This window comes from Pelodiscus sinensis, chromosome 2 (assembly GCF_049634645.1).
Source record: "Pelodiscus sinensis isolate JC-2024 chromosome 2, ASM4963464v1, whole genome shotgun sequence".
NCBI classification, from domain to species: domain Eukaryota; kingdom Metazoa; phylum Chordata; order Testudines; family Trionychidae; genus Pelodiscus; species Pelodiscus sinensis.
In genome coordinates, this window is record NC_134712.1 from 112,748,490 (window position 1) to 112,771,514 (window position 23,025).

Below are 23,025 nucleotides of genomic sequence, written 5' to 3' on the forward strand. Positions count from 1 at the left end.
ACAGAGATCACCACGGAAGTTTGTGCCAATAAAGGATTCAGTTCTCTATAGTGAACATATTTATAAAAATGATACCACAGGCTAAACCTCTCTAGTCTGGCACTCTCTGGTCCAGCAACATCTGTGGTCTGGCATGATTTTAGTTAGCCAAATGTCCATTTATTGTGCAATGTGGTCAAGTTTCCTCAGTGCCATACAGTTTGTTTACAGCCACCAGCAATCAGTGTTCTGTGCTGCTATTTATCTCTACTTTACCCCTAAATGTCTTCTAAGAGCCCAGTAAGCAGTGGAAGTGTTGGTAATGCTGCTGGACTAGAGAGGTTCAACCTGTACTAGGGATATAAAATCCTGATTAATCAATTAACTGCTTAAAAATTAGGACTGGCTGTCATAGCTGGCTCCTGGCCCTAGCCGTGCAGAGCTGCCTGTTGGCTGGCTGCCTCACATGGGGGTCTGGCTACCCATTCACATCCCTAATCTGTATAATAAACTAAGGCAAAACCAGCAATGAGCGACATCACCCACTGATTTGTAATCCCTGCAACAACCAGAGTGAGTTAACTGCAGCAAGGGAAGTTTAGGTTGGACATTAGGAAAAACTTCCTAACTGTCAGGGTGGTGAAACACTGGAATAAGTTGCCTATGGAGGTTGTGGAATCTCCATCTCTGGAGATATTTAAGAGTAGGTTAGATAAATGTCTATCAGGGATGGTCTAGGCAGTACTGGGTCCTGCCACAAGGGCAGGGGACTGGACTTGATGACCTCTAAAGGTCGCTTCCAGTTCCAGTGTTCTATGATTCTATCAACCTCAACTACTGTGAGACTCCCTGCTTTTATCAACTTGTGTCATATTCTTAATATTGCTTAAAACACCGCTTGAGTTAAATTCCTTCTTTTCTTTAAAGAAAAATGGAGGCAGAAACAGAGAGCTTATAAATGCTATACAAAGTGTGTTTATGTAAATGGAATATAATCCAGATTTGGATGGCAAAATTGAGAATGATGTACGGAATGTAATTGTAATTATTGTGCCTCTTCTCAGTTAAGATTACAGGACACAAGCAAATCAGGTTACCAAAAGCCATGACTCTCCTTGCTTTAGTCAATTGTTTGCAATGTTAATATAAACCTAGACGTTAGTATTCATCAAGTGAACAGTATTACCTTTTATTGTTTATCACAGATCTAATATTTTTAAATGTGCTCTATGTACTCGCAACCAAAATGTTGAACAAAATAACTGTGGATTTAGTGTTTACCTTCAAGTCAAATAGCTGCTTAGTAACTATAGAGATTTTAAATTCTTTTCTCGCTGACACATACTCAGCATGTAGATTTTGTCTCAGAATTGCCTAGATTTCTTATGGACCTCAAAATGTCAATCCAGTCCATTGCATTGAGGCAGAACTAAAGCATTATCTACACCATCCCTGATCTGTCAGCAAGATGCAATCTCATTTGTTAAATCAGAATAGATTAGTTTACAAAGGTCGTTAAATGTACCAAGGACCATTGAAGTTTTTAGTAGGACTCATATTCCAACCCGTGAAAACATAGGACTCAACCATAAATTGACACACAAGAGATTTTAAGAAAAGAGAAGACTCTTCACAACAAAGATCACCTGGAAGTTCTTCATAAATGTTTGTGTTCATATGTTGCCCTTTTGGATAAAATTAGCACACAGTTTATATATAGTGGATTTTCAAGTTGGAAATTACAAGAAAGACTTGTGAACAAACGAGAGGGCCATCTACTGTCATTTGAGAAATTGAACTGAAAATGCTATGGCATAACTCTAAAATTAGCACTGCTAACAGAATATTTATTATATAGCAGAAGTGGTATTCATAGAAAATGCTTCTAGATATTGTGATATTTAAAGTTATCTACCTACTGGTTTTATGGTGGCATTTCGGGCAGGGAAGCAGAACTCCACTGCCTTCTCAAGAGAAAAGCCTCAACTACAGTGATGACCCCCTTATTACATGACAGGCAGAGGTCAAAACAAAAGGGAGGCACATGACAGGTTCTTGAACTACAGGCACCAGTAAATCATCATCATCACTAACCAATCTATGTAGAATATGAGTGAGAGGGGCAAAGAAAACCTGCATCCACCCCAAAGACCTGTACTAGCCCGGGGAAGTAAGGGCAGGTCACAATGATCTTGAAATATTGCAAACCATCCTAAAATGGCTGCCATGTTCTATTACTGTCAATGGGATTGAAGCCATGGGTTGACCCTTAGCAAGACAGGTGCTATCTCCCATTGTTACCAATGGTTTGAAGCCAGGGTGGTCTCAGTGAAGATGTTAAAAAACAACAAATAGTCCTGCAGCACCTTAGAGGCGAACAAAATATGTAGATGGTGTCATGAGCTTTCGTGGGTACAACCCACTTCTTCAGTGAAGATGGCGGCCCTTTAGTCACTACATGAGGGCCTGGAAGGGATCAGAATTGGAAATGCCAAGAATGAGGCAGTGAGGGCAGCAGGCAGAAATAGTATGTTAGGGAACAGGAAAGGAAATTAGGAGGACTCAGAGGACGGTGGGAAGCAGGAGGTGGAACGAGGGGATGCTTGGATGGTGAGCATGCTGAGGCTAGCCCCAGCTGCAGGGGGTGCATCCTCAGCCTGGCAAGGTGTACTACAGGGCTACTCAGCTTTGGAAGCCCTGAGGGCCACAATGATACTCACAGCACATGCTGAGGGCCGCAGCTTAAGTGTGGTTGCATATACATGCAAATATAAATGCAAATATATTTTCTACCTCTGGGGGGTAGAAACGCCAACATCCTGTACCCATTTTTCCAGCCAGCCCACGCACTTGCGTCTTTCAATGCTCACCTTGCCTGGGAGACGCCTCGTTGTTGTGGAGCATGTCCCCAGTAGAGGCCATGTTCAAAGGATCCCACACACGGCCCACATGTTAAGCCCCATGTAAACCCAAACCGCACCGCGGACCACAAACAAATGAGCCGCAGGCTGCGTGTTGAGTAGCCCTGGCGTACTAAGTAGGTGCATGCTGCCATGTGACCCAGGATGGGCAGCAGGGCCATGGAGACCCGAGTTAGGAGAGTAAGCAGGGTCTCTCATCCCTGTCCCAAGGCCGCAACTGAGTCCAATTGATGAACCCACTGCACTTGAACTAACTGTCAACTTCTTGCTTATTTGGAGCTCCGAATGTTGGCATGTGTGTTTAACAGAAGGGCAACAGCCTTCCTAATTTTGGATTTGGAGCTGCCTTTGACCAGCCAATCATCGAGATAGGGATAGCCTGGACCCCTCAGGTAAGCCGTTACCATTGATATGCATTTCTTTCTCCCAGCCTCGGGGCCATGCCAACCCAAAGGGGAGGTCAGTAAACTGGTTATGGTTCAAACCTACTGTTAACCTAAGAAAACACCTGTGGCCATCGAAGATCATGATATGAAATACGAGTCTTTGAGGTTGAGGGTGGCATTCAAATTTCCCAGATCCAATTTGGCGATAGGGATAATCAAAGCCAAGGAAACCACGAAAAACTTGAGCTTTACCAGATAGCAGTTCAGGTTTTGCAGGTCCAGGATAGGATGAAGGCCTTTTTTTGTTTTCAGAATTAAAAAGTAATGAGAGTAGAAGCCACGGCCTCTGTTCTGGGGCAGTACCTCCTCCACCGCTCCCAAATAGAACTTTCCTACCTCCTGTTTAAGAAGTTTCTCATGAGAAGGATCCCTGAAGAGGAAAGGGGAGGGTGGGTGGAAAGAGAGGGTAGAAGAAAGCTGGAGGGTACAGTCATGCTGCACTTGGCTAAGACTCAATAGTCCGGTGTAATAGCTCTCCAGTCTGTGAAGAAGGACTGGAGATTGGCCAAAAACATTTGAGAAGGATCCGATATGAAAGATATGTCGCCCCCAGGTTCATCCTCAAAAGAGGTGTTTGCCAGAGGGCGTGGCATGGCTGGAAGAGATGAAATGATCTACAGGTCTGATGCTTCCCAGAGATATGGGTTTCTCGGAGAGAAGAAAGACAATCTGTGTGGGGGGGGTCACTAAGGGTACGTCTAAACTACATAGCTCCGTTGACGGAGCTATGTAGATTTGTTTGTTCGGCAAAGGGAAATGAAGCCGCGATTTAAATAATTTCAGTTTCATTTGAATTTAAATGGCTGCCCCGCTCTGCCGATCAGCTTTTTGTCGGCAGATCGGGGCAGTCTGGACGCTCCCCTGCTGACATGAAAGCCCTTTATCGACCTCCCCAGTAAACCTCATCCTACGAGGCATAATGGGGAGGTCGATAAAGGGCTTTCAGGTCGGCGCGGGAGCGTCCGGACTAGCACACTGAGCCGACAAACAGCTGATCAGCTGTTTGTCGGCTCAGTGAGGCAGCCATTTAAATTTAAATGAAGCCGCAATTATTTAAATCGCGGCTTCATTTCCCTTTGCCGATCAGCCTAATCTACATGGCTCCATCGATGGAGCCATGTAGTTTAGACACACCCTGACACAGGCCTGTTGCACCTAGCACATGCTTTAAAGCCAGGGGAGCAGGGATGCCCATCCCCAGGTGTGTGTGTGGGGGGGAGACTAGCTAACCATTAAGTACAACTACTTACAAGTTATTATCAACTGGAATGAAACTAGTTACAACTTAATAGACTACTAAAGCTACAGCCAAAGCTGGAGCATGCAGTTCAAAGCACCATCATCACTGGCAGCAAGAAGGAACTGAGGGAAGTGGGAGCTCAGTAGCACCCTATAAAGAATAGCATGTGCATGCTACTGCAGGTGGTGTTGGAGCAGGGCCCCTATGGATACTGCTGAGGGAAAATCTTCTAGCACCAGTGCATGTGGCAAACACAGATGCCTAAGTCAAATGGACATGAGGAAGCACTTGAAGAAGAACTGAGGGTTATAATGAAAAAAATGTTTTATACTCATATTAATATGAGTAGTTACTATCAGGAAATGGCTTTATAGTTTCCAAGGAAGTTACAGAAACCCCATTCCCTAACCCTAACTGCAACCCCATCCCATAAGGACATTTATAAACTGGAATAGACAAAACCAAGGAACACTGCCTCTCATAGGTGTAAGATGACACATTTTTCGTTATCATCTGAACAGCTTCCACTAGGTGGAACCATTTAGCAAGTTGTGGGTTTTTTTAAACACATATGGTACACTTTTTCTTAGCTCCATCCCTGAAGTGAACACTTCGAATCCCAAGGGTTTATGATACCTAAACTCTAGAGTTATTTTTTCCTTCATCATATTCACTCAAAATATAGATGACTGTTATCTCCCCTATTAAATCTAGTCACCTTTAATGAGAATAGTACACCATAAATATAGCTAGTTTGAGGATTTCAGTCAGATTCCTAAAACCCTTCCAACTAAAGAGAACATTAAAAGCATAAAAGGACAAGTGCAATTTATTTAAAATAAATAAATCCCATTAACTTGTAATAAATGAGTGTGTGCATACTTATAGTAACTGGTAAAAAACCAAGATGCTACAGGTTCTGCTCCAACAAAACCTTCAAGTGTATAGTCATTATTCATGTGAACAGTGCTACTGACTAACATGAGGGAAAATGTTAAAGCCTAAAACCATGTTTTTATGTCCCAGAAGTAGAAATCACTATTTGAATACATCAGAAAGTCTAGAGAATTTCCCAGCTGTTTTAAGGCGAATTCCATTATTTAAGCAGGAAAGTGTTTTTATGCTCTATTGATTTAATGCAAATGGGTCTTCTATATAAGATTCTCTACTAAATAACAACACTTGCCTTAAGACAACTTAATGGCTCTAATGCTAAGCAGCTCTTCCTCCTTTCTCACAAACTATGATCCTGAACCTGCAAAATTGCTATGCATGGTAGTTTTGTAGACCAGAGAGACTGTAATGTCAAGCCCTCTGTCCTGCTAGAAACTAACAATGATCTTTTTAACATGTACTGGAGGCTGCAACACTCATCACACCATCAACATTCTCTAATGCAGACAGGACTTGAGAGATGTAAGGACAAATCAAGAAATGGAGATTTCTAAGCAATGGTAGATTCTGCTAAACACAATAACTATACTTACCGTAGTAAATACTTGTTCAAAAACCAACTTTTGGAAAAAAAAATTCCACTTTGAAGAGCGGAGGTTGGCTTATGAATGGGTTCTAAAAGGCAGAGCGACAGTGGGAGATCCAGTGTGAGCCAGGACATATCAGTCCTGGCTCGCGCCGGGTCCCTGACGCTGCGACTCTGCTTTTTAAATGTAGATTCTTACTACATTTAAAAGGCAGAGTGGCAGCAGCGGACCCAGCATGAGCCAGGATACAGCAGTCCCAGCTGCCACCGGGTCTCAGATGCTGCGGCTCTTACTATATTTAAAAGGCAGAGCCATGGCATCTGGGACCCAGTGTGAACTGAGACTGCTGTGTCCTGGCTCACGTCAGGTCCCTCGCTGCGGTTCTGCCTTTTAAATGCAGTAAGAACCTTAGGTGTCTGGGACCGAGCCCCCCCCCAAACTTACAGAGAAAAAAATGACAAAAAAAATCACTGGCCTGCTTATAAGGTCCCAGACTGCTGTACTCTGGGGTTGGCTTATAAACAGGTCAGTGACTTTTTACCATTTTTTCTCTGAAAATGCAGGGGGCCGGCTTAAAATAAACAGGCTTATGTTTGAGTATATACAGTAGAGTTTGTAAATGTTTGCCTGGCAGTGGTTCTCAACTTTCTCATACACTGTGGACCTTTTCTGAAATATATCTGTTTCTCTTTCTGTACCACAGAATAAAGAGGCCCTCTCTTAGCTAACCCCCAGTGCCAATTCCATACCTTCACTGCATCATTTAGAGCGGGGCTATTCAACATACAGCCCGCGATGTGGTTTGGGTTTACGTGGGGCTCAGCATGCGGGCGGGATCCTTTGCACATAGCCTCCACTGGGAACATTCTCCACAATGGCGAGTCAATGTAATGGTCTTCTGTTGATATGCATTTTAGTAGTTAAATTCCTGGACTGTCATTGCTCATTAAAAGTGCTGTCATATGGGTGGAAATCGGATAAATATTGCATTTTATTAATATCAGCAGAACTGTTTTAAATGGGGCCTGCGTGTTGTGTAGTCTTCCTTTAATCTTTGTATTCATGCCTGTCAGTGTGAAAGAAGCTATTTGCATATATATTTTCATGTATATGCAACCACACTTAAGTTGTGGCATGTGCTGAGAGTATCATTGTGGCCACTACGGCTTCCAAAGTAGAGTAGCCCTGATTTAGAGCATAGCATTTAGTCACAACAACAAAACAAAGTCACTTTCCTATGTTAGATATGGATATTTTATTATGCCTTCACACACACACACTCTCTCTCTCTATCTCTCTCTCTCTCTGTGTAGGTCTTCACATTTATTTCTACCAATTTTTTTCCCTCAGGCCTGAAATCTGACTTTGTCTCTTCTGTATTGTTATACTTTTCTTTGTTTATTCTTTATGGTTTCTCTCTCACCTAGGAAGTAGGAACATACTAGGGTTGCCAGATGGTCTACCAAAAAATACCGGTCACCCTCTTCTGGGTACATCTACACTGTAGGCTTCTGGAAGAGATCTTCCAAAAAAACTTCTGAAAGAGAGCGTCCACACTGCCAAAGCACATCGAAAAAGCAATCTGCTTTTTCGAAAGATAGCATCCATTCAGTATGGATGCTATCTCACATTTAAGCTGTGATTACTATGGACGGAGTGGCCACCAGGGCACTTGTGCTTTTTCCTCTTTCCTCTTCTTCTGAAAAAACTCCTTCTTCCATGTCCACATATACCTTTTTCTGAAAGAGGTCTTTCGGAAAAGGCATTCTTCCTTGTAGAATGAGGATTACCAATGTCAGAAACCCCTGGCGTTCTTTCAATTTTCTTTTGAAAGAACGCAATAGCAGTGTGGATGTAAGTGAAGTTTTTTCGGAAAAATGGCCATTTTTCCGAAAACCTCCCTGTAGTCTAGATGTACCCTCTATTGGAAGATAGAGGTCTCTCCTGTGTAGTCAATACAGAAAAAACTACTGAATAATTACAATTACCCTTGTTCCTATCAGCTTGCCCTTTCTGAACAAACACCACTCCACCCTGAGAAAGCTAACTAAAGCCTTGTGTCATGCAGCAATGAATTTGCTTTGCTTGTCTTCAGTCTCCAAACAAATTAATACAACTTGTCTTGTTATTCTGAACAACCTGGAAGAACTACCTGTGCTATCATGAGATCCAGCATCACTTTCTTTAGACTGGGGGATAAGCCCATTTCTTCTCAGAGAGCAGTTGGCAACTCCATGTTTGCGCAAGAGGTGGCGTTCACAGTTAGATTTGGTAGAAAAGAAGACATCACATTTTTGACAGGGGAAGGGCTTCTGACCTGAAGTGGGAGAAAAAAATATTTATCTATCTTTCTAATGTGTAATAAGAGCCTCTCTCATTTCTTGCTGGTTTGAGACCACGTGTGGTTAATGTAGAGGAAAAATAATCGTCACAACTAAAATTCCATCCTTTTATGCTTGTGTGGATGAAGTTCCCTCTCACCTCCATAGTGTCCCTGGAAAACTACTACAATACACTAAGCTGTAAGCTCCTCAGTGGAGCTCCTCACTGAAGGATCTTTTCTTTGTACGCGTTGTGTCACTGAGCGGATGCAACTTCCCTCTGAAATCACCGGGAAGGCTTTTCCAATGACTTCAACAGAAGCTACATCAGGCCCTGAGTGAACAGCAATGATCATCTCCCTGCAGGAATATGGTCTGCATGTTTGGGATAAGAATTACAAGAGGAGTAGAATATGTAAAAGCTAGAAAAGCAAAACAGAACTGAGTACAGAAAGCTTTAAAAAAGCTAAAGCAAAAACAAATGCCATGCAGTGGAATCAGAACGAACAGAAACAGGCCTAAAAGATACCCCTCTGAAGAAGGAAGAGGTGGCGAAGAAGGCTATGTATAAAAGGAAATCAGATGCTGCAAGAAACCAAATGGTAGCCTCACCACCTTCACACAATGCAGAGAATATGGTCACTTTCCTTACTTTAATCTTCCATGAGTTAGGTTCTGAGCTAATTAGCATCTGAATCTGTATTAGGGACTAATGTGTCACTTAATCCTGTATCTCACCACTGAACTGTGGTAGTAAGATGGCGCTCTTTGTTGTACTGTGTTTCTTTTCTTTCTTGATTTTCTCAGTGTGGATTCAGCGTTCTGCAAGTGGCATGTTATCACTGTCTACAGGCTGATAAAGTGTTCACTTATTAGCTGGCCAGCTAATTATGTTGGCTGTAAAATTAAGACTTGAAATATTTATACCATCTTTGTCTCCACTTGTACTTGGCTCCTTTCCATAATCCAAATATAAAACAGAACTTCAAAGTGGAGGCCCTTATGCAGTTTGCTGCACGTTCGCTCTGTGCAGTTCCATGTTTCTCTGCATATATGCAGTAGTATGGTTGGTTTGAAATGATTTATAACTCAGAATCAGCTTCTCAGATTAGAATCTTCTGACTATTTCTAACATGGAAAGATTTCACACAACCATCTTTGTATAAAACAGTCTCATATATTTATAGCAGTTACAACCTGAATCATTTGTTCTTCTGACCTTAGCACAAACACACACATTAGGCTGAGGTCTTGAGTCCGAACTACAAATCCTGCTTGTTGCGCAAAATGTACTTCCCACACATCCCTAATAGGGATGTAAGCGACTAGTTGTCTAATGATTTGACTAGCCGCTTTCCCTCCTCTTGCTGCCTGTATCAGAGAAGAGCAGTAAGAGGGGTGTGTGTGTGTGTGTGTGTGTGTGTGTGTGTGTGAGAGAGAGAGAGAGAGAGAGAGAGAGAGAGGGTGTGTGTGTGTGTGAGAGAGAGAGTGTGAGAGCTGGTGCTGGCTGACTTACAAGCCAGTCCCCCCCAGCACCTTCTCTGCAAGGGGAACAGGGGAGGCAGAGGGACTGGGCATGAGCCGGGAATCAGCTGATTCCTGACTCATGACCAGTCCCCTGCACTGCACTTCAGCCTTTTAAATATATTAAGAGCTGCCAGATGGCTCTTAACACATTTAAAAGGCAGAGCCCCAGCGGGGTTAGCTCCCAGAGACAGAAGCTAACCCCACTGCAGCTCAGCAGTTCTCTCCCCCTTATCAACTAGTCAATGGAAATTCTATCCGCTAGCTGATTAGCTGGTTAAATGCCATTGAACAGCCCTAATCCCTAAATATTTTGCGAACATCAATTTAAACTTCAATAGATTAAAGAAACACTGTTAGGCCTCAGAATGGCCAGAGACTTTGGAGTCTTTAAAATAAGAACGTCAAAACTGGACCATTCACTCTCCCTCTTTTTTTAATTAAAAAAAAGTTTTACATAAGAAAATGCAGAAAACCCTGGGCAATACTTTTAATAGTAATGAGGATTTTTTCCCCCCTCATTGAACTGAAACACTTTCTCAAAAGTACTAGTTCAAATAGACTCAGGATGTGGCACTAATTCTCAGAAGTTTGTCCAAACTTCCACAATTTTTAAATCAGGTACCAAATTACATGAAGAGACAATGTTTTGGCCTGCAGGCTTTTTCCCTGGCTTTAAATAACAATTGTTCTTGTGAGAGGATACCTCCTGGAAATAGATGCTTCAGCTTTTTAAAAACTGATTAGGAATGAGTTTGTAGTTTTAATTATTTAGTTTTTCCATAAAGACAATCCTTGCTTGGCCTGAAGCTTGCACATTTGATGTAAGAAGACTTATTGTGGAACTCAGTAAGCAATGCAAAAGAACTACTGTCAGGGTCAGGCAACTTTCAGAGAATCAACCTTCAACTGCATCTATTTAATACACAAAGTTATGAAACAATTATAGCATAATGTAAGAGTTTTTTTTAAACTTTCTTAGAATCAGCTTATGGTATTTTCAAAATTCATATATATTTTTCTACTGTTCCCATAAGGGGAAAAAATTACTGAGACAAAGTGTTAAAGAGAATACATCAATTCAAAATTAGTTTGCTTCAGATTTGGTTATTAAAATAAATACTTTTTAAAACCTCATTATTAGTTACTTTTCTTATTGGTGCCATTTTATATTTCTCAGTATGGTCAACAAAACAGACTTGTCAGTCTCATTTTATTTATACAGGCTGTCCTCGCTATAAGACCAAGATATGTTCTAAAAAACTTGGACTTACAGCAAAACCACTTTAAGAGGGGAATTTTTTTCCAAATGCTGACTTCCATTTGCACAAATTGTTCTTGGTTTTTTCTGCACGATTTAAGAGTGGAGAATAGGAGGACTTATAACGCATCAGTTCCTACAAGCGTCAATGACTTTAGTGAGGAACGGATGTATACCGGGGCGACTTATAGCAGGGAGGGCCTGTAATTGATTTCATTTCAGGGTCTACTGGTTACTTTGCAAGGTTTTTAAGTCAGTGTTTATTTGTTTAAGAAAGTGCTTCCACCAGTAAGTCTGAGCTACATCTCAATGTTAAAATGTTAATGTCAAAAGCTCATTTTTAAAACTTAAACCATGGGCCAAATTTGATCTGACAGCATCCATTAAAAGAATTATTCAGAAAGGTTTTTAATGAGCATGCCACTGATTTAAAATACATACGATTAACCTTCTGTAGACTCAGGGATCTAAATACACCAACCTTTTTTTCCTACACCATGCACATGCAAGGAACAAAGTGAAATTAACCATCTCCAAGGCACCTTCTTGTTTATTTCACTTTACTTTTGGAACACAGAGGAGGAAGAAGGGAAGAGAAGCAGCAGGGATGTGAGGATGGGAAAAGTAAAGTGAAAGGAAAGGAAAAGGAGCAAATGCAGTCAAACAAAGAAAAATGAAGACAAATATATTAAAAGGACAAAGGTTCAGGTACTCTCAGACATAGTGGTACTGATACCACTTCTATGCTCTTCCAAATAAGAGTATACCTGACCCATTGATACCCAACTGCGAGGTGTGCATCACAAACCAAACCAATGGTATTTCATTTACAAAACAAATTCTTCCATAGAATATTTCCTGCGGTCGCAGAGATGTACGGAGGTGAAGATGGGGAAGTGGCGGAAAACTATATATGAGTAGACCGTGCAAGGGATGAAGCAAGAAATATGGAGAAGACAGATGGGGAACTTAATGATGGTGCAAGACACCAGAAATGAGGAGGGTGCAATGGTGCTCTCGCAGCATGAAAGAGGAAGAGGTCAGCATGCCAGGGAGTAATAACAAGCATAAAATAGATACATTTTAAACTTTCTGAATATTTGTATAAACACACTTGTTTAATGTTTGTATGTGAACCCTAATTTAATGGTTGAAATGGTGGAGCTTTTCCTCAGTAGAGTGCTGATTTGCTACGCTAACTGGATAATTTAAATACTTGAGCTTGGGACCAATTGCAGATAAATAACAGATGGGGAAAGATTATTCACCACTTCCCCTACAAAAATCAATCTCTTTTATTTATTTCATAACTGCTTACTACAGAAATATAGGAGAATGTGGGGATACAGACAAGTGGCAAAAGCCAGGACTGTAGGCCTGGCTAGTGAGAATACAGTATCAAGATTTCCCCCTAACTCCTTCAGATCTGTTGAGGCTAGGGATATTAAAAGTTGTTTAAAATAGTAACTGAGGCTATGTCTACACTACGGGGTTTTTCCGGGATACCGTATCCCGGAAAAACTCCACTGCGTCCAGAGAACACGTCTGTTCTTCCACTTTTTTTTTTTTTTGCAAAAGAGCAGATGCACACTTTTGGAAGCCCTGTCTTCCTCCTCCAACAAGCTCTTTCGAAAGAGGAGGCTTTTCTGAAATTTGGTCCAGTGCAGACAGGCCAAATTTTGGAAAAGCCTCTTCCCTAAAAACTATCGGAAAAAGGTACGCAAATTGTGCTTTGCAATTTGCATACCTTTTTCTGATAGATCATTGTAGTGTAGACATAGCCTGTGTAACTGCTGAAAATCATAACAGTTGCAAATGCTGCAGGCTCTGCAATCTATAGCTTAAATAATCTTTATAATGCAAAGTCCACAGTGAAGCCTCCCTAGGAGTGAGGAAGAATTTAACCCATAACATTAATAAGTAAGCATTGTCTTAGCGGTTAATTAAACTCTCACATCCTTAGTTGAGGCCAAAAGCTTCAAGTATTTCCACATTAGGGAATGTATAGCAAACTGAATAAAATAGTCATAGTTTTGATTACAAGATTATAAGATTACATAGTTTTGATTACAAGAAGGCTAAATTGTTTGAATGTTTTCTGACTTGCTTTGAAGTCCAACTAGCGCTACACAATACAATCTGCAAGAGAGGTGTGGGGAAACGGTTTGTTCCCAAATCTTCTCCTAGCCTGAAGCTGTCCTCCCTCAAAAATTCCTACTGCATAGCTTTTACTGTCACACTTATCTCTCATCAATATTGTATCTACTATACCTGGTTCCCCACAATTTTTTCTATATTGTCACACATGTGACAGAAGGCCCCATTAATGTTTCAAAATATTTACATATTGTTTTGGTTATTCACAGTTGCCTTTCTGACCAGTGCTTTGTGGGCCTTCCTATCTCACTACTCCAGGGTCAGCCTGTTTAGTCTCTGAGGCATTGTCTACACTAAGTTTTTTGTTGCACTGGTATTCTAGTGTTACCCACGCTAAACTGCATGAATGCAAGTCATAGTTTATATCAGCAAACCACATCAACACTAGGAACATATGCCAGTACAGTTATACCGGTATCACTACACTGATGGCTAAAAATCTCAGTGTAGACAAAGCCAGAATGTATCAGGCTGAATCTGAACTAATTGTAACAATCACTGTGAGTGGTGCCATGAGCAGAGCGGCTGGTCAGAAAGAAGGAGGAGACTCAGCTAGACAGACCACTGGTCTGACCCAGTCCGGCTGTTTTTATTTTTTGTATCTGCCTCACTTAATGCTATCAGGGTATGTCTACACTTGTACCCTATTTCGAAATAGGGATGCAAATGTAGGCATTCGAAATAGTACATGAAGCCGGGATTTAAATATCCCATGCTTCATCGGCATAATTGTGTCCGGGTGCTCCTTCGAAATCGTGCTATTTCAAAATAAAACGCCCTGTGTAACTGTGTTATTTTGAGAGAAAACCCTTCTCTTGAAATAACTGGTAAACCTCATTGTATGAGGAATAACAGTTATTTCGAGAGAAGGGTTTTCTCTCGAAATAACGTGGTTACACCAGCATTTTATTTAAAAACAGCACGATTTCGAAATAGTGCTCGGATGCGATTATGCTAATGAAGCGTGGGATATTTAAATCCCAGCTTCATTTACTATTTCGAATGCCTACATTTGCATCCCTATTTCGAAATAGGGTGCAAGTGTAGACATACCCTCAGTGGCCAGCCATCAACGTAGCTGTAATGGTGCAAGTCCCTAGGGTAGAGAAGCAAAGCTGCTATATGAACTACTGGAGCTTAGAGATAAGGTAAATTCCACTAGTGCATGTCATGACTTATTGTGGTTTCCTCTGTCTACACTAGGTGTTTCACTGGGGCATGAACTTTGACGGCTAGTCACTGATGGCTGAAAGCCAGTGCAAACCCCAAGTGTAGACACATCCTAAATCTAATGTTCTGCCTCACACACTGGATGCTGCTTTTTATCCTCTTTGAAGGGGGGTGATTTAGAAGATAATTAAGAGAGACCTCAAACACCCTTTACCTCTGAAAACAAGCTGTGTATTTAACAAGACAGAACAATCTGTTCTGTGCAAGGCAGAAGATAATAGTTTTACTGTTCTGCAAATTACATGCTCATGTCACCCAAAGTGTACTGTAACAGGGATTGCTCTATGGGTCAGAGTGCATTTAAATCTCTTACAAGCAGTAAACTCCTTTGTGAATTGACACTACCTGGTTAATGTACAGAATTTCCATGGGAGAGAGGCTTGCTTACAAATGCCTGTTATTCTTCTTCTGGATGTCAGGATTTGACATTCATTAACACAAAAGCAAATGCTAAGACTTAAACTGCTATTTCTCCTCTTTAAATACAAGAAAAGACAGACTAGGGGTCCAAGACTGCGGCTTTGCTTCTCTTTGTACCGGGATGAGAGTCTACTCCTTGCTTGCTGCAATGCTAGTAGAAAAGGGGAAGTAAAAAGCAATGCAGTATTCACCGCAACATTCACCTCCTCAAAATGCCCTTGCAATATAAAAAGTCAAATTTGGTTTACACAGCAACACAATATTAAGAAAAAGTTCAGAGGAATATATAGTTAAATCTCCTTGCTTCAGGGCATACACCTACCTTCTAAGGCTATGTCTGCACTACCATAATAACTCCCAAAATAACTACTTTGAAATAAGTTTATTCCTCTTTACTAGAAGGAGTTATTATTTTGAAATAACAAGCCTGTTATTTTTAAACAACAGGTTTGGTGGTGTGGATACTCGCCGTATTATTTTAAATAAGGAGAGTTATTTAGAAATAACTCCCCAACGTAGACACACCACTAATGTCTGGGGGTAGGAAGAAACATCCCCTATGATGCAAGTTATTATGTAGCTGTTCATTTTGATACTTCTTGCACCTTCCTTCCAAGCTGCGTGTTCCCTGTAAGCTGCAAGGCAGCCCAGCTTCACAGGTGATTAATCAGCCCCGCCCAGTCAGAGGCTCAGGGCTCCTAGCACAAAGCTGACTGACTGGGCCAGGCTGATTACCTGTGAAGCTGGGCTGCTACACAGCTTAGAGGGAACACTGCTAGCCACTATGAGCAACCAGTACCAAACTAGAGACACCATTTGTTTGATTCAGCATAGCACACTACTCGCCTAGGCTATGTCTAGACTGCAGGCTTCTTTCGAAAGAGGCTCTTTCAAAAGATCGCGTCTAGACTGCAGGCGGATCTTTCGAAAGAGAAATCCGCTTTTTCGAAAGAGAGCACCCAGCGAGTCTGGATGCTCTCTTTCGAAGACGGCCTCTTTACATTGAAGAACGCCTTCTTTCGAAAGAGGAACTTTCGAAGGAAGGCGTTCTTCCTCGTGAAATGAGGTTTACCGCCATTGAAAGAAAAGCCGCGTTCTTTCGAAATAATTTCGAAAGAACGCGGCTTGAGTCTGGACGCAGGGGAAGTTTTTTCGGGAAAAGGCTACTTTTCCCGAAAAAAACCCTGAGTCTGGACACGGCCCCAGTTGACTACTCTACAGGCACTTCCACATTCCTCCTTTGAAATGTACAAGAGCTCCCACTGGAGTTCTTGTACATTTCAAAGGAGGAATGCAGAACTCCGCATGCAGCCCAGGACCAGCGGGAAGTCCCACTGACTCCAGGTTATATGTGGGTGCCAGCTTTGAAATGTACAGGAGTCCCCAGCGGAGGCTCTTGTGCATTTCAAAGCCACAGCGCCCTCATGGAGCCCGTGCTCCATGCTGTGCTACTGCTTTGAAATGCCACACAGAGCCCGAGTGAGCTGGGGACTCCCCAGCTGACCCTGGGCTCCATGTAAATGTCACGTCGACATTTCAAAGCAGTGCCACAAGGAAATCCCCCCTTGAAGTACCCCCTCTTTCTCTTATCTTATAGAGGCGGCAAAGGGGGGAGGGGAAATCGACTAGTCAGCTAGTCCTCAACATCCTTAATTCTGCTACAGAGTTTTATATTTATTTGTTCTAAGTTTTACATTTCCTTCTATACTTACTGAAGCTGGCATGCTGCTCATGAAGAAAGGCAGCCAAACAATCAACATACTACTATGTACTACATAAGCTCATTTTCAGAATAAAGTTAAAATTAATTGAAAACTAAGGGACAAATTTTCTTCCTACACATAATAAAGGAACTTCACTGAAATCAAGTGAGGCTACAACTACACTATGAACTCAGACTATGATTCTCTTGTTGCATACACATATTTGCACTTACACTCATTGAGCGAGCATGAATATAAATAGCAGCAGCAGAGGGAAGACTGAACAGTGCCAAGTACAAACTGCCTGGATATGTACGTGGCTCAGCTGTTCCACTGCTGCTGCTGCTACTATGACTATACTGTTATTTATACTTGAGCTAATGTGAGTATGTGTACACAAACAGGGGGAATCAGACCTCTAGCCCATAGTGTAGACATAACTTACCCCTTTGATAGTCTTGGCTACAGAAACAAGGAGGGATATATTACTGAGAAACACCATAGCATAGAGGTGCATTATTATACTCCTAAATAATGGAAATGATTGAGAAGTCACAAAACAAAGAGCAAAACTGTTCAGACTACACAACAGGGGAAAAGAATGAACGAACGACACCCTTCCCTTCCTTTCCCTCCCCTTCCTCCTGCTACCCTGGTGTGCCAAGTCTCGTCAGAGAGCCTTTTTCAGGGGGAAATAAGCACAGTAACTATACTCTAAGCATGACAGCATGAGGCTCTCTTACCTGTGTGAGTGAGCATGTGGCGCTGCAGGGAACTCGCCCATGGAAAGACCCGGGGACAATAAGGACAGGTGATTTTTTGCAGGCAGTTTGAGTAAGCATTCCTCTTTCCTCTCAGCAGCTTATCATCAGCAGTTTCTCTCTCATCATCACTTGTTCCATTCCTATCAGCTTCCTCTTTGAAATCATCAGTGGACTGCAGAAATGGACTAAATTTATTAGTGTCTGTGGTAGCCAACATCTTCTCTATGCTAGCAAACTCCCCGCTTGACTCCAGGTCCACACCGCTGCTCGCTTTAGGCTTGTTTTTCGTTCCTTTCTTCCTACCTCTTTTCTTAGCCAATCCAGCATCAGCCACAGCAGACGTTTCTGGAACATTTGGATTATACACCTGCAGAGTAAGGTCACTGGGAAGACTGGAATCTTTCTGGACAGCCATCGTGATTGTCACTTTGGGTTTGGAGTTCCCTGATTTATCAGAACCAGCAGAGCTACTCACTGCCTTGGGACTGGAGTCTGCAGCCTCTGTTTTCAGCAACGCAGGAGCAGAAGACACAGATGAAATGATCTGGGCAATGGAAGCCAGAGGTGGCAGCTCTTTAGTTACTAGAGGCTTTGGCAAAAGAGGTGGCGGCTTAGGCCTCAAGGGTCGCAGCAAGCCAGGGTTGCCAAGAAGAGCTGGGGAAATGATTGGGACGGTCAAATGCAAGGGACCCTTCAGTGGCTGGGAATGTTTGAGGGCTTCATTCTTCTCCATGCTGCCGTTGGCACTGAAGGCCAGAGGGCACTGCTGACCGTTATAGAGCTTGTCATTGTTCCCAAAAACTTGGTCTTGTTTCTTGGCTTCACTCTGGGCATCATCTTTCTCCTTCTTGAGGGCTTTGGGAATCGACAAGTCTATGGGCTCCATGGAACAGTCATAGTGAGACAGAGGAGAGGCGCCAAACAGGTTCTCCTGCTTCACCTGCACTGAGCTTAAGTTTTTGTTCTTTTGTGAGAAGTCTAAGGGCTCATCAAAGTCCATCGGGAAATTACTTGCAGGTTCAAGTTTGATCGGGACATGAGAAGGTGCCCCCCGCAAAAAGCCATTCTGCGGTTCCAGGAAAGGCGTGATGGACTTGCGGTCCATGTAAGTGCTGTCCTCCAGTAGCGGAGGATCTGGCTGGTTCTCTTGAGGACTGCAGTCCACTGCCAGGATGTAGTTCTCTATCTCCCTCTCTTGCACATGTAAGTGTTGCTTGAGGATATGGTGAATGCAGTTTCGCTTGGCTGAGAAGGCAGTGCCGCACTCTTTGCACTCAAATGGCTTCTTCTTCTGGCAGCCGCTGTGAGTCCTCATGTGGATACGCAGAGCGCGATAGTGCTTGAGGTCTTCCCCGCAGATTTTGCACACTGTGTCGGGGGAGCAGAAAGCATCCACCATCTCCGCTGCATTGCTGGTGACATACTCAATGTTCTTTTCTATGTCCTTCCTTGTCACTTTGAGGTGCTTTTTGCGCAGGTGCCTTTCACAGTTGGCTTTCACTGTGAAAGGGTAGTGGCAAATTTTACAGATGTATGGCCTCTCTCCACTGTGCGTCCGCAGGTGCCGAATTAGCGCTGCTTTGTCAGCTGCAATGTATTCACAGATATTGCACTGGTAAGGGGAGATGCCCAAGTGAGAGCGAATGTGAGCCCTCAAGACGCCAGAGAAAGCAAACACCTGGTCGCAGAAGCGACAAGGGTACAAGACTTTCCTCATGGTTGGTGCTTTCTTGTTTGCTGCCCCTGCAATGATGGCCTTGAGGTCCCCTTCTGTGACTTCTTGCTTGATCTTGGCTTCCATACTCAAAGGCAACAGGGCTTCTATGATACTATCTTGTTCCAGCTGGGTTTTCATTTCATGCTGACTCAGAGGATCTGTCTGGAGCTGAGGGAATAATTGTGAAGGACTGGATTTGTTTCCTGATTTGGACAGCATAAGGTGAGTACTGGAAGTGGAGTCCACAGAGTTTTTGATCAGCCTCAGCGGCGGCGGGGGAAGGCTTGGACTGATGCATCCAGGTGACGCTTGCTGTGCACTGATCAGCGGCGGTGGTGTAGAGGTTGCTACGACTGTTCGAGGAGCCACCAAGGGCTTTGGTTTCAGTGGTGGCATATGTTTGAAAATAGATTGCACGGGGACAGCAGGAGCCTTAGAAAGTGGCGGAAGACTTATCTGAGGAGGCGCTGAAGAAGCCATCTTCAAGATCTGCTGAATGTCGGCCAGTTCAATGGCAGACTCGTTGGAGATTGGTTTTACCACAATACTGCTGTCGGGCTGAATGATAAAGCCCTTCTGGAAAGGCTGCAGTGACAGGAGCTTCATGTTCTCTTTTGTAGGAGGAAAGACTGAAAAAGAACCTCCCCTGGAAGCAGCTTCCAGAGAAGATATATTCAGCAGGCTAGTGCTGCCAGGTTCCTGAGGTAGGTTACTCTTCAGTGTTCTAAGCTGCATTTCCTGGACCTCATCTTGCATAACCTCCTCCTGTTTGACAGGCTTGATGTCTTTGGTGTGCTGTAGGCCCAAGGATGCCATGTAGACTTTCTGGTCTGGGTTCTCACCTGCTGGGGTCTTCACCTGCGGTTTGTGCTTTTCTTTTCCCTGATCAACCATATGGGTTTGTGTGTGCAGTTTGAGTGCCGAATGCATGGGGAATGCCTTGTTACATGTCTCACAAATAAATCGATGAAATTCACTGATGCATCTTCGCAGATTCGTTTCACACCAGACCTACAAGATAGCCACAAAATAATGTAACTGACCTACTGTTTGAATGAGAAAGCCTAAATATCAAACAAGCCTTATGTTTCTGCAGCAAAAGGAAACACTTTCAATTCTCCTCTCTCAAGAGGCTGCAAACTTTATGGGAAACTTTTTCCAGTGTAAACTAACCTTTTTCAGAAAAAGAAGATTAGGGTGTTTTTTTTTTTTTAAACAAAACAGCCTTTTATATAATCAATCAACAGAAACAAATCATAGCATAAGTTAACAAGTAATCTGATTAACAAAAGAGAAAACAATTGGGGGGGGAGACACAAAAAAGACGAGAGAGGTTTACAGCAAATGAAATTTATGCAGATTTATTGTTAAATATCTCATAGGGGAACATATCTAAAATTCATGCTTTCTTTTACTAGGGTATGTGTGAATAAATGCAACCCTTGGGCTCCTCGTATGTTGCTATTATTGCTCATGTGGGGGCCAACTTTTTCTACCATTGTTTTATACATGCCATGCTTATTCCAGGACATCACTTCCAAACAGCACAGGGAAGCACTATGTATACAAAATCTAAATTTTGATTTATTCTGGAATCCTCTACGGTTTGAAACTGAGACAAGGAAGAACAACAAAATGATGTGTCTAAGATGGAGGCGGGGAACCTTTTATGTATTGGGGCCGCTGACCCACAGAAAAATCAGTCAGGGGCCGGATAAAAGTAAAAAGCAAGGAAAAACCCCTCACTGACGTGACCCCCAACTAAGAAGCAGAAAGACACTCCCCACATTTCCCCTTGCACGCCAGAGCCTACGGGGGCCTAGACTAGTAGATTTTGTGGGGTCTCCCATACACTCTGGCGTGGGGCTAAAAATGAGGTTTTCAATGTGTGGGAGGGAGCTTCTGGGAAGTGTGCTTGGGATGTGGGGTCTGGGCGGGAGGAACGGTGCAGAAGGTTAGGATTAGTGGGTGCAGGAGTAGGGTATGGGGTCTAGTGATGAGGGGGCACTTACCTGGATCTAGGCAAGATAGATCCAGCCCTCAGGCTATAGGTTCCCCACCCTTGGTCTAAGAAGACATGTTTATGGCCTAAAATTCATCTCCCTTTAAAGAAAGTTAACTCTTGTGTAGAATCCATGGAGAATGCTTAGATTATATTTTTATATACACTATGCATATCTCAATTGTGCATGTACAAATAAAATATGTGTACAAATAAAATAAAAACGTGGGGATGATAATTACGTGATAAATTGCATGAATATGGACCTATTTATCCAGCTTTTTTAAGACTAATTCTGACTTTTCAAACTCCTGAGGAATTTTAATAATAAAAATAATAAAAGAAATCAATCTGCCAAAAATGTTCCCTTGTTTTTTGAATGTGGAATTCCTTCATAAAAAGCATATCAATATGAGATACAGATTGGGATTGTTATAGACAGTCCTGCACCAGTGACAGAATTTAGGTCTAGTATCTTGCTACTTGCCAGAACTAGAAATCAGAAATTATTCCCACTGGGAAGTACAGATTGCTATCTTCCTAATGGGGCAGCCACTGGACCTGGGTGGTCCTGAAGTATTGGACTTTTAAATCCAGGCCCTTCAATATACAAAAGTCTATTCCAGGATGTGGGCTGTTATTGTAGGATTGTGGAGCTTTTTTTGTTTTTGTTTGGTTTTTTTGAGAGGCACGGCAAACGTATTAATTTTCATTTTCTTCTTCTGATGAACTTTTTTCTTTTGAACGCATAACTAAGCCAGATTGGCTCTATAAACAGAGGGATATAAACAAAATTTCCAGTGCAAAATTTTACAACTCAAAAATATTTACAAAAGTCTATAGCACATTCAAAATTTATGCAGGTGTGAGGTTATAGATGTTACAGGCACAAGTTTGGGGGAACTTTCTAATGTCACCCAAAATGTTGCCATGCAGAAGTAATACGAATTTCCCAAACTTTATGCTTATAAAGCCTCTATACCACACCAACATGTACATATAAAGAGCTGAGCAAAGCCCATCATTTATGTCCAACTATATCACATGTCTTGTATAAGTATTTTAAAAGTGGGACAAAAGTAATTCTTTGTTTGGAGGGCTGGAAGAGTTCAGATGGTCTTCAGCAGCCCAAAAAGCTTTCCTTACAAATATTATAAAAGCTCGTGAGAAACTAACCTAAAAGGCATCCTCCAAGATCCTGCTTGAGATCTAACATTTTTCAGGAGGAGAACTGTGGAATCGATAAAGGTTGAATATGTTCTACAGCATTCCACAAAACATTCTACACCTACTCCCTGCATGACCTAATACAAAATCCTTCAATTAATGCATTGGATGAACACAGCTGTGATTCTCAGAGCTAGGGATATATAATACCTGAGAAATGCGAGGGAATTTCCTGCAGGAAAAGTCGGTGAATCCCAAATCGTGGAAGCCTGCTGGAATTGAAGGATTGTTCTGAATGAAAGGCTTTCCCAATGGGTCTCTTGGAAGCTGCTTGTGAATAACTGCATTATGACGCAGCAAACCCCGATGAGTGCGAAAGGTAATACAACAAGTGTCACACCTTGAAAGAAAAGAAACACAGTAAAAGATTACAGAGTGATTTTACATTGGACAGTATTTTTTCTGTCATACTAATAACTGGCTAACAGTAAATAAAGTCATGGCCCATAAAATGCTTAGTAGAACAATTATGACGGTTTGTAAGTCATGTTCACTTTCTATCAGATTCTGGCTAGTACAGGAAGTTCAGAGGAAGTTCAAAGAATGCAACACATGTCACCTGAATGTTATATATTAACGGACAATGAAACATCTGATGAGAGACGGGGACCACAGCGTTCTGACACTGTTCC

General features: G+C 42.3%; 1 protein-coding gene across 10 annotated transcripts in view; it reads right to left on the reverse strand.

The window, feature by feature from the left end:
- RREB1 (ras responsive element binding protein 1) overlaps positions 1-23,025 on the reverse strand; it is a 176,854-nt gene that overhangs the window by 11,398 nt on the left and 142,431 nt on the right. For 9 of the 10 annotated variants that reach the window (XR_003087285.2, XM_006138792.4, XM_014581417.3 and 6 more), the window contains 3 exons: positions 22,544-22,733; positions 17,427-20,175; positions 8,220-8,384 (listed from right to left, as the gene is read on the reverse strand). Coding sequence is in view for 9 of the 10 variants with exons in the window: in XM_006138792.4 (XP_006138854.1) it covers positions 8,220-8,384; positions 17,427-20,175; positions 22,544-22,733 (3,104 nt within the window). In the remaining variant the exon portion in view is untranslated. The remainder of the gene's footprint in view (positions 1-8,219; positions 8,385-17,426; positions 20,176-22,543; positions 22,734-23,025) is intronic. The other variant, XM_014581419.3, reaches the window with a different exon arrangement.